The sequence below is a fragment of the Phycodurus eques genome, chromosome 3 (assembly GCF_024500275.1).
Source record: "Phycodurus eques isolate BA_2022a chromosome 3, UOR_Pequ_1.1, whole genome shotgun sequence".
NCBI classification, from domain to species: Eukaryota; Metazoa; Chordata; class Actinopteri; order Syngnathiformes; family Syngnathidae; genus Phycodurus; species Phycodurus eques.
The window spans coordinates 6,881,799-6,894,292 of record NC_084527.1 but is presented as its reverse complement, the minus strand read 5'-3'; the positions used below and the strand labels follow the sequence as shown (position 1 = coordinate 6,894,292).

Genomic DNA, 12,494 nt, shown 5'->3' with positions numbered 1-12,494 from the left:
GGGAACTACAGCCGGACGGCGGACGGCGGACGATTGCTCCGGCCGCCGCCGCTTTGGAAGTAGTTGCTATCCAAACCAACATCGTATTTCTTTTTTTTTTGCTGTTATGTATCCACCATAAGTAAGCGGGAGGTAAATATATCAAAATTAACAATTTGGCGGACGGCTCGTGAGTCAAGTGGAGGCTCTTCAGAGCAATTAACTCGGCAAGGATTTTGTTACTGACGGATACTTTTTTTTCCTCCTTCCTTTCTTCTTTCACTCGGAATACACAGCAGCAAACCTCACAAAAACAACAACAAAAAGCGCGGTGACTACCCAGGGCTTTTCCGTTGCTCAGCTGGTTCTTAACGAGCCGCTCGCTTCCCCCCGTGCTTTTCTGCCTCATTTGCTGCCCCTCCGGCCGCTGGAGGGTAAGGGGGGCGGCTGGAAACGCCTGGAAGAGAAGCGTGTTACACGGCTTGCTTGGCCTCCCAAGTGTCGGTCCTTCGGCGGAAAGGACGACGGATGGCTTGGTGAACCGGAGCACCGCCTCGGCAGCACCGACCTCAAGCCCCCCCCCCCCCCCCCCCCCCCCACCTTCCTCCGAATTTGGTGCCTCTCAAGGTGGGGGCATCGTGACGGAAGCGGGAGGACACCCCCCCCCTCCTCGTCCGGAGATAACAATGTTCCCCCAGGGGCGACACCCGGTAAGACCCCTATAACCCCCTCTTTGTGGCTTTTGCTGTTCATCACCTGCCTGTAACATCCTGACATAGATAGATGGCAGCAAGCATATTTCATTGACTACTAAATTGCTTTTAGACATGGCAACAGCCATATTTAATTGACTGCGAATGCTCACTTACGAATACATATATTTGGCAACAAGCGTTTTTCATTGACTACTACTGCTAACTTGCTAATACAAATAGCAACAACCACATTTCATTGACTGCTAATGCTAATTTGCCAATGTAAATAGACACAGCCACAATCCATTCATTGCTAATGCAAAACTGCTAAAATTACCTGCTCAGATTAATAACCACACAGTATTTCAATGTCTGCTAATGCTAAATTGCTCATACAAATAGCAACCATATTCATTGCTGCTAATGCTGAATTGCTAATACAAAAAAAAAAAAAAACATTTGCTCACTACCAATGCTAAGTTATTACTAAAAATATCAACAATCACATACATATAACTGGCAATATCCATATTTTATTGACTACTAATGCTTAATTGCTAATACACTTAGCCATATTGTAACAACCACATTTTGTTGGCTGCTAATGAACAATTGCTAATACAAATAGCCACAACTGCGTTTAATTGACTGCCAATGCCAAACTGCTAATACAAATAGATGGACTGGACTAGTCATTTCCTTTTGACCACTCATGCCAAATTGCTAATACAAATGGCTATCAAAAAGCATATTTCATTTACTGCTAATGCTAATACAACTACAGAGGGATACCAACAATCACATTTCATTGAATACTAATGCTAAGTTTGTTGATAATACAGATACCCACAATGCATTGTCATCAAAGTCATGGGGGGGGGCATACAAAATTGATGAAAAAGACACTATTATATATTGTGGTCACTTGTTTTGAGGCTGTTCCTCTGAGGTTTTATTTGTCTTTAGAATTGCACGGCGGACCGCATCAATTGCTCTCGCGGGCCGTTTATGGCCCACGTGACTCAGGTTTGTCACCTTTGCCTTAGCGTTCAAAACAAAATGGTTATGAGTGTGAGTCTGGAATGGATCCCATGCACATTGAGGTCCGCAGCATGGCGTTAATAATAATATGTTTGTGTGTGTTTGTATTAGACTCCCCACCAGGCTCCGGGTCAGCCCTTTAAATTTACCATCCCAGAATCCCTGGACCGCATCAAGGAGGAATTCCAGTTCCTGCAGGCCCAATACCACAGGTAGATAACACTTTATTTAAAAATAAATAAATAAAAAAAGAAATCTGTAAATGTCTCACTGTCATCTGTAACATCTAAACCAGGGTTAGGCAAAGTTTTATGATCAAGGGTGCCATTTGTTTTTTAAGTTGGACAAACAAGTCAGGTCATTTTTAGACCAGGTAAATAAAAAGTACATTTAAATGTGTTTATAACAATAATATGCAAACTCCACACAGGCGGGGCCGGGATTGAACCCGGGTCCTCAGAACTGTGAGGCTGACGCTCTAACCAGTCGCCCACCGTGCCGCCAATGGTATTTATAAATAATTTAATTATAATTAATGAACCAAATATTTGATTACAAATGTTGAATATCTATGTAAAATACTGTAGTTTATTTTAATGATGATAATTCACGAACATTTTAAAATAGTATTATTTATAATTAATTCCATGGTAATTACTCAACCAGTTATTTGATTAAATTTAATTTGATTATTTACAATAAATGAGTTGAATGAATTTACAAAAAAATGATTAAAAATGAATATATTGTAATTGGGTGGTAGGCTGGGCGACTGGTTAGCACATCTGCCTCACAGTTCTGAGGACCCGGGTTCAAATCCGGCCTCGCCTGTGTGGAGTTTCCATGTTATACCCGTCCCTGCATGGGTTTTCTCTGGGCACTCCGGTTTCCTCCCACATCCCCAAAACATGCATGGTAGGTTGATTGAAGACTCTAAATTGTCCTTAGGTATGAATGTAAGTGCGAATGGTTGTTTGTTTATATGTGCCCTGCGATTGGCTGGCAACCAGTTCAGGGTGTACCCTGCCTCCTGCCCGCAGTTAGCCAGGATAGGCTCCAGCATACCCGCAACCCTAGTGAGAATAAGCAGTGTAGAAAATTGTATTGTAATTAACCAAAGTTTGTGAAAAAGCTGCTAAATTAATGCAACAAAGAATACAGAACTCTTGATATCGTAAATTCTCGGTTTGTGGGATAAAGGAATGGCCCGCGGGTCATACTTTGGCCACCCTTTGTCTCAATGCAATTCCCCTCCGGCCGCAGTCACCCCTGTTAGCATAACAAACTGGCCTCAGACTCACCCATAAACACGGATCAGGTTCATGAGAGCGTGTGGCACACTCAGCTATCCGGGCTGTTTTTGTTTAAATTTTATTTATTAATTTTTTTCTCCCCTGACACTGCGGTAGGTCCGAGTTGCGGTGATGGCTGGCGTGTGGGCTTTTGTAAATCACTCCTTATTTTCCTCCCGTGACATGTGTGTCTCTTTTGCGTTAATGTATTTGTGCTAGGGTGGTTTCCATAGGTGAGCTGCGCTTATGTGCAAACGCATACAAACAGCCTACAAGCAAATACACCACTGTTGTCACAGCTCAACAGGACGAGTCATGTTCTCTGTTTCAACAGAAGATGCAGGGTTTCTCCGGCGACTTGCGGGCGCTTTAATCAGGGAGTAAACAAACAAAAAAAAAGCGAGATTAGACGTTCGCATTCTTTGCTCATCTTATTATCTACTGTCGGGGAAAACCGCCATAGAAACCGCAAATTGCTCGATTGTTTTGCGAGGACTTCTTTTTAATCCAACAGAGGGATTGTGAGACTTCAGACACAATCCGCGCATCTGTAAATGTTAAAAATCGATAAATATACAGTGCAACCTCCAAGGTGGAACACTTTCTGTTCCAAAACGGCTGTTGAATTCCAAATTTAAAACAAATCCCATCGGAAATAACACACAGTTAAGGGAATTAAGTCGTTGCAAGCTCAAACCGTCTTGATTAACTGTACAGAGGGTCTTCGGTGTACAACGGTACTGACATGCGACATTTCAACATTACATTTGGCGTACGATGAACTAGTTTGCACTGTGACGTGAAAACTTGCCTTGTTGCATTAACTGACAAAGCCTGCATGGATGAGAGGCGAAATGTCTTCTAAGACAAGCAGAACAGTCCAGTTGCGATCGATTCAATGCCCTGAAAATGAAATTACCTGGATGAATGAGAATATTCACAGGTACAACGTGAAAACATGTCATCAAGGCATGCTTGGTTACCGTTGTACTTACTGTTTTTCATTTGAATGTTTTATAGTCATGGCCTTGAAATGTTTTCCATACAAATATTTACGCTAATCATGATTTTACTACTGCTTTAGCATAGATTGGTGATTGACTACAGCGTATTATGAATGACATGCAAATTTGGGTTGCGTCAACAATAAACTAATGACAAAAACTAGGCCAAAAAAAAGACAAATGACAAAACTTTCACAATCTGAAAAAAAAAACGGATAAAAAACCTGACGAAATTACAAAAATCTATTATAAAGGCCGCGGATACAAGCGCCCGAAATTAGTTTCCCCCACAGGGTGTCCGGGCTCTCCCTTAGAGATCGGGTGAGAAGCTCGGTTATCCGGAAGGATCTCAGAGTAGAGCCGTTGCTCCTTCACATTGAGAGGAGCCAGATGAGGTGGCTGGGGCATTTGATTCGGATCCCTCCCGGACGCCTCCCCGGTGAGGTGTCCGGAACACCTCACCACGTCCCACCGGGAGGAGACCCCGGGGACGACCCAGGACACGCTGGAGAGACTACGTCTCTCGGCTGGCCTGGGAACGCCTCGGGATCCCCCCGGAAGAGATGGATGAAGTGGCTGGGCAAAGGGAAGTCTGGGCATCCCTGCTAAAGCTACTGCCCTCGCGACCCGACCTCGGATAAGCGGTAGAAGATGGATGGATGGATGGATATTCTAAAGGCAAAAATACTGACAAACATGGCAAAAATACAAATATTTAATGTAGTTATGACTTTAATTGTGCATTGGTGTAGGTTAGTGATAGGCTACGGCGGTTTCAGACTTGCTTATAAATTTGTGTTACGTTGCTGCCATAGGATCAGAACTCTGTAAACTAAGGATCTTGTGAATTTACAGGGAAAATGTGATGCTTTTTTTACACTTATTCTAATGATGGTGGCCCCAAAGGGTTAAAAAGGCTCAAAACTAGCCTGACGGAATGCTACACGAACATGGGTTAGGAGGCGCAAATACTTGAAATCCTTTGAAGTTGCCTGACAGACACGTAACAATGTGATTGCGCCATTAGCCAGTTTGCTTTCAGCTACTTGCGACTGTATTTACGTCCAGCCAAACAACTTTACTGGGTGATGATAAGTTCCATTTCTTGTTCTATGGTTTTCATGACACTTTTCCTCTTTGCCATACCTGGTGCCATTGTGTGGTGCCATTAAAAAATAAATAAATAAATTTGGTTGCTGACTGAGCTGAAGTCTCACTTGTAACATGATGGGCTGAACGCCAAGCTTTGTAGGCATATTTCCATAAGTTGGTTGAACATGGAGTTATACCACTATTCCGGCGTTTGACTTGGGAGGTTCACACTGTGTTAAAAGCAGAGCTACATTTTGCACATTAATCCTGTTGTAAGAATCCCAAGGCGCCTTTCATTGTGACAACTTGTAAGTTTTGTGCGTTTCAGTCTTAAACTGGAGTGTGAGAAGCTGGCCGGTGAAAAGACGGAGATGCAGAGACACTATGTCATGGTGAGTCCATTTACATTTTGTTGTTGTTGTTCTCAAGCATAAGTGCCCTTGATAAAATATTATGTCCCCATCAGCTCTCTGTGTGTTCTGATCTGGCTGAACTTTTATCTCGCCTGAAGCGACGACTCTTTGTTCACACCAAAAGAAGAGGAAGCCTATGCGATTATTATAAAAGGCTTTCTCGTCTAACTACTGGTTATTAAATGAGAGATATCACAGATTTTTTTTTGCACACGTTAAAACAATTCCCAGGTGTGTTAATAACATGTTTGTGACATGCTTTAGTCAAAATATATACCGTTTTTTTCACGACCATAAGGCACACCGTATTAAAAGGCGCAGTCTCAGTTACTGGGTCTATATCTGTATTTAACACATACATAAGGTACACCGTATTATTGGGCACAGGCATGGTCAAACATACGCTATCTTAAAACATACTGTACCATGCATGCACGCTAAAACAATGTTTTGAAAAAGGCAGCGGGAGCAAAACTGAGTTCGGTTGTACTTTATTGACGTATTTAACAATGTACTCACGTTATTTTTTGATCAACCCTCATCCACAAATCCATCAAAGTCCTCATCTTCTGTATCCGAAATGAACAGCTGGGCAAGTTCTCCATCAAACACGGCAGGTTCCCTCTCGTCATTGTTGGATTCGGTCTCGTTGCCGTGCGGCTCCTTAGAAATGATGGCGGGCTCGAACAACAGTGCAAGCAGACACGTTAGCCCAAGCATCCACAATCCACTCACAAATTGTGGCGTAACTCGCCCGCCGCTGCCTCCCAGTCTTGGTAAAGCTGTGTTCGCCATCTGTCATCCGTCGGTCCCACGCTGCTCGCAACTTCACTTTGAACGCCCTGATTACACCGATGTCCAGCGGTTGGAGATCCTTCGTCGAAGCCTCCCGGAATGATGGCAAGCTCCGAGTTATTGCACTCCGTCGAATGGTGACTGTAGAGACGCTTCTCCCGGCTGTTCTTTGCTAATTAATCCATTGCTCGAGTTGGTCTTCCAACTCGGGCCACCTCGTCTTGTTTCCGCAGAAACTCAGCTTCTTCTTCTTGACTTGGCGAAGCTCGTTTTCCTGCTTCCTCCACTTGCGAACCACGCATTCGTTGATCTTGAATTCTCTCACGGCTGCTCGATTCCCCTGTTCCGCCGCGTAACTGATAGCTTGCAGTTTAAACTGTGCTTCGTAAGCGTGTCTCTTCGTAGGTGCAATTTTCGGGGGTCCTTAGCCAAACCGATGTTGTTTGCACATACTATATACCTACTGGGGGCGTGCCTTTAGCGTTCCTCCTTCCCGCGCGCCCTTCCCCCTTTAACGTCCGCATGCTGTCCTCAGTCACGTCCGCCTTTCCTCTATATAAGCAGCGTGTCGGCAGGAAATGCTCCCAGTCAGTCAAGCGGAGCGCACATCAAAGTCACACAAAAACATTTACAGATTTTGGAACTCGGTGCACACATAATTATACACGTTATAAGACGCCCCATCCATTTTGGAGAAAATGTAAGACTTTTAAGTGCGCCTTATGGTCGTGAAAATAATAATATATATAATAAATATATTTTTTCCCCCTCTTATGGCAATGATGTTAGTTTTTCAGGCAGTGTAAGTACTGCAGCTGGGCAGATTTTCAGAAACAGACAGAGAAAAAGATGTCCTTTTTACATTTTTTAAATTGTTTTATTATTTATTTTTTTCCCCCAATACTTGATGGGTGGCCAGGCACTCCAGAGACTATTGATATAGAAACAATAAAATGTCAATTTCCATAAGTTGGTTCCCCTTTAAGTTACAATCCTTTTCGTGTAAATGGCCTCTCAACCTACATGCCCGTGTTTTTCACTTTCACAGGTCAGTTTTTAGCAGGAAACAGTGATACTGTCGTTACCAAAAACCTTTCAGGCTCCAAAGCAGCACAGATTTGATCCGTTTCCACTTCAGATGTGTAAACAGCCTCTGAGTCCATGTTTGCCTGAGAGTTTCTCATCAGTCCTGAGTCCTTTACTGGATAGAAAGTAACAATTGGATCTGCTGTATTTAGCCAGTGTTTCCACTTAGGTTCAGATTTAGAATGGCAAACTCTGATCTGGGTTGTGTTTTCACATGGGTTGTGTTCCTGGGAAGCACCTGAGCAGCGTGACACAGTAAACAAACAATGGAGGGCATACAGTGTTTTGTCTAAAGCAACGGCTTAGTTGGGAAAAGGAAATGTTTGTTTTCTACCCGCACAATTACAAAAAAACTTTTACAACTTGAACTGTAATTGCATGACAAGTAACGAGAGGCTCATTGGTAACGTAATATAACCAGTGCGCTTTCTGTCCTTTGCAGTACTACGAGATGTCTTACGGCCTCAACATCGAAATGCACAAACAGGTATGGCGGTGTATTTTGTGTTTGTGTATGTGCGCTCCTTACGGTTACCTTGTATGTTTATGTGCCTGTGTGTTTTTGCGTGTCTGCACGCAGGCGTGTTTATCCGTGATCGATGGAGCTCTGTCTCCAATTCCCCGGTTAGGGTCGGCCGGCTGAGCCCGGAGGCAGGATGAATGGCTCTGTAGATTGATTGGAGCTGTCTAGGGGAGCGGCCTGCTTTATTACATTAGAAGGGAGGGGCTGTGGGAAGGAAGGGGTGTGGGGTGGGGGCGTGGGGCAGAAATCGATCATCAGCCGAGTTAAAGAACCCAACCTCCACTTTTTGCAGGCAAAGAAGTGTGCTTTGACGCAAACCTTGGGAAGGCTGATGTGCCAAATGGGCCCCTTGTGGACGTTTGTTCCGCCAAAAAAGCTGAGAAACAAAAGGCTTAATGGTGAAGTACGCAGACGCAATCATGAGGAGAGGGACGTTTGCGCACACACGGTTCCCCAACGGAGTGTTGCGAAGCTCGCAGCGTTTAGCAGTAATTACCCAGGCTATCGATCAGTCAGGCCTGAGGAAATTGGAGGCGGATTGGCCAGGGCTGCTTCACTGAAGATTCTCACCTTCCTCTTGTCTTCTCCTCCTTGTTCCTTATCCTCCTCGAGGGCTTTTCTCCGGTTTTGCACCTCAACTTCTCGCCATTCTTTGGTGAGCCCTTCTACATCCCCCACCACACACACTAGCACACACAAACCTTCTTTCTTGCCAGCTCCGCTTTCATTTCATGTCCATGTGAAGCTTCTGTTCCTTCTTTTTGACTAAGGAAGATGCATTTCTTCCTACCATACACACACACACATGCACACGCACGCACTGCTCCAGGGGAGGTCATTAGCTTGGGGTTTTAGTTGTCGGAGCAACAAGCTTCTGTAGGCGTGGGGGATACAGTCAAACAAAGTACCCCCTGCTGAGACGTGTGTGTGTTGATGCTGTATCGTTCCAATTAAGTGTGTGTGTGTGTGTGTGTAACTGGATGTCTGTTCCTCGTTAGGGTATTATGGTGCCTCGCCGGTCGAACTTCAAAACATAATTCCTCATTGAGATCGGTTGGAGATTAAATAATTTTGTTCCAATTAGAGCAGTACGGCGGACTAGTGGTTGACATGTCTGCCTAACAGTCAAGAAGGCCCGGGTCTAAATCTCAGTTCGGACCCTCTTACGTGGAGTTTGGCATGTTCTCCCTGTGCTTGTGTGTGCTTTTTCCAGGTACTCCGGCTTCCTCCCACACCCCAAAAACAAGTTAATTGACGACTCTAAATTGTCTATGGGTTTTTATGTGAGTGTGAATCGTTATTTGTCTGTGCCCAGCGATTTAGTGACTTACCGCCTCTAGCCCAAAGTCAGTTGGTGTGGACAAGCATTTTAGGAATTGGATAAATGGGTTTTCCAGTTCCAGTTGCAAACTTCACTCTCTAGTCCTTCTTGGTAAACAGCACAAACAGACGGACTGAAATGCATGGCAGCAGTTACTGAAGATCTCAATAAATTTCCTTTTTTTACAAAAATCTGTTCAATACTGGCTCCAGCTAGACTTCCTGTGACTATTAGAATCATGTGGTGCACGTGTTTCGTCCTGCACAATATTCCCTTATATGAGGGAATGCAGGTAACCCGGTTTGTTTGATCCTCATTAAGTTAAGATGCCCTGATAGTCTTTAGTGAGACTATTCGCAGACGGCCTAATCTGGGGAGCCGTGATACGAGGCTAATTATAGGTCCGCAGTACGGGTTTCTGAGAATGGCCTTACAGGTATAGTCAGCCTAAAATTAGCGCTTTCTGAGCTTTGGAGACACGCCGCCAATTAGCCGTAAGACTGATTTACAGCATGCCGAGGTCAGCAGCTTGCAAGCTGTTCTCGGAGGGTGGGGTGGTGGGGGGGCTGTTGTTTATAGTCTCTATCACACAGAGAGCCTTCAAAATTGCTGCATCAGAACCCAAACAGGAGATCATACAGCTGCCTTTGCCTTCTACAGAGAACCGAGGGAAGGACCTCCGGTCCCGCCATTACTGAATACCCTGCAAAGCAGAAAAATAAGGCTTTTACATACAGTGAAATCTGATATAACCCCGGAAGTTAGAATTTGCCATGTCTAGTTTGCCCCCCATTCTGTGTCGGTGCCATTTACTAAACGTGCGGAAAAAAATACTTTCACAAAATATTTTGTATGGGGCTTCTTTTCTCTGAAGGCAGAAAAATGGAAAGGGGCTTCTAATAGTCCCTCCAAAGCCAGAAACTTGCAAGGCAACTATGTCCCCATGTTCCTTGGTGTTGGTGCCGTTTATGCTACGCAGTGATGCATAAAATTGGAGGGAAAAAGACAGCTTTTACATGCAGTTTAAAAGGGGTTCTTCATGCTAACTTGCCGGGTCAACTTTGCCTCCTCTATTCCTTGTCGGTGTTGTTTATACAGAACAGCGTCACTCTAAACTGCAGAAAAGGGAAGACTTAGCAATTCCCCTGTTCAAAACTTATTTAAACTGGGGTGTGTTTGCTTTGCATACCCAGTGTAAATGCATAACAGGCTGGTATTTGAACCACCCAAGCAGCGTCATGTTGTCAATTGATGTCTGTTGATTGTTCCTGCTGCTAACCACATCAAGAAAGATTTGGCAAACAAGCCCGTAATCGTCTTTCATTTCCCATTAATTGTCAATTATTTACTTTAATCTAGCGTTAACATGACGTTGTTCAAAGTGACTCACCTGTGTTCATCACCTCTGCCTCCTTTCTCACTTAATTACCTGATCCTGTTTGACTCATATTATTTGCCCACCCCCTCACCTCCCTTTTTCTTTTTTTTCTTTTCATAAAGCTCCAGTTCAGTTTGAATTGCAGATAAATCATTTAGCGTAGTTCAGAGGTTGTCCTGACAAGGCTCACACTTTATTTAGCTCACCCAAGTGCATAATTGGCTGAATGGTGGCGGGGTTAGGGCTTTGGTGAGCCGATATGCATGTCCTTGTGTGATCAGCGTTGTTATAACATCCAAATACGCTCCAAAACAAACAAAACAGTATTGGAGGTGGCTATACATTTTTGTTTGTTTGTTTGTCGAAGTGGCAGCATGGTGAAATAGTGGTCAGCCCATCCCCCTAACAGTCAAAAACATGCATGTTAGTTGAAGACACTAAATTGTTCATAGGTGTCAATGTGAGTATAAATGGTCTGACACGTAACAAATTACTTTTGCGCAGCGGTGTGAGAGGTCTGTGTGCAGCAGAAGAATTCCAGATCGGTGACTTTTGGTTTTTCATTTGATTTTATGACTTCATTCCTGGGTTAGCTCAGGCCTGTGAGTTCAGAGTGTTCCGACTTGCGTACAAATTCAGGTTACTGTATGTCACCACACATCACCTTCGGAACGGAACACCATCTTTAACTGTATTTGCCTCAATGTGCTGTTATCATTGCATGTATGAACAACCAATGAAATGCTTTTTATGCGTTTGTTATGTCCTTTGTAAGTCCACTTAAACATGGTGAAAGTAGTGAAAAACATGCTAACCAGAGGTTACCCTGTTGCTGTTCATTAGCCCTGTAGTATTATACTCATAGTCTCCTCTTTGCTGCATCAGCCCCAAGTCTTCTTATGAGCAGTCAGTAAATACAGATGTTTTTGGTATCCGTGTGTGTGTGTGTGTGTGTGTGTGTGTGTGTGTTTGTGTGTGTGTCTTTCTGAATTATGTGTTCACCGTGCCATGTATTTTGGAGTTTCCCGCAACTAAGGTGGTCGGGTTTTAGAACAGTGAGTCCTCTGTTTACTCTGGAGTTCTGTTCCTACGGTTGCAGCGTAACCTGAATTTGCACGTCGTTAAGTCGGAATCCAGTGTAGTGTACCATTAACCTATGTTAACTCGGTAATAAAGTCACGTATACAGGAAATATTTGTATTAAAAAACACCTGTAGGCTATAAATATAGAGCATAAAACCAACAGCTTCTGTTCTCTCTTCACTATATGAACATTAACTGAAAACTAGTTCCTCGATTGGCTGACGAGTTTCAGTTAAAAATATCTACCAATAAGCTTGTATGGGCCGTAAAATCCGATTCGTCAAAATTATCGTGACATGTCAAACTTACCCTAAAAAAACGCAACTTAGATATCGCAAATGGAACATTATTTGTGAGAAGAGCATTGTAGGCAGTAGAATAAGTCATCTACTTTAGTAATCACTTGGTTTATTTCCTGAATGTATTTGTTGTTAAGGATTTTAGATGTTTCAATAGCGCATTACATGTTTTTTTTTTCCCCCAGAAAATTCCACAAAGTTTATCCTCTCTTCTCTGATGCATCGGCCCTTAAAGGCCTCTTTATACTCCAGCGGTCGTGCGGCTGACAATGCCCGCATTGCATCACGTGACCGACGAATTGCCGCGCGCAGCACCTCTGCGTAGCGTGCCGCACACCCGACAAAAACAGTTGCAGCGCGTCCAACGCCGTGGAGATCATCTCTCATGAGTGGTCCGTTTTAGTCACATGCTGTGATGACGTACCAGCGTGCCCATTGGTTCTACATACCATCTGTGGCACCGGCTTCTCAATCGATTTTGCAGCATAATTAA

The 12,494-nt window shown here is 43.8% G+C and overlaps 1 protein-coding gene across 2 annotated transcripts in view; it reads left to right on the top strand.

The window, feature by feature from the left end:
* Positions 1-12,494, top strand: part of LOC133399876 (transducin-like enhancer protein 1) — a 32,426-nt gene continuing 19,932 nt past the window's right edge. Inside the window, exons 1-5 of one of the 2 annotated variants that reach the window (XM_061671850.1) lie at positions 1-689; positions 1,641-1,700; positions 1,827-1,927; positions 5,432-5,495; positions 7,840-7,884. In XM_061671850.1, the coding sequence (XP_061527834.1) occupies positions 666-689; positions 1,641-1,700; positions 1,827-1,927; positions 5,432-5,495; positions 7,840-7,884 (294 nt within the window). In that variant the 5' untranslated portion in view covers positions 1-665. The remainder of the gene's footprint in view (positions 690-1,640; positions 1,701-1,826; positions 1,928-5,431; positions 5,496-7,839; positions 7,885-12,494) is intronic. The other variant, XM_061671851.1, reaches the window with a different exon arrangement.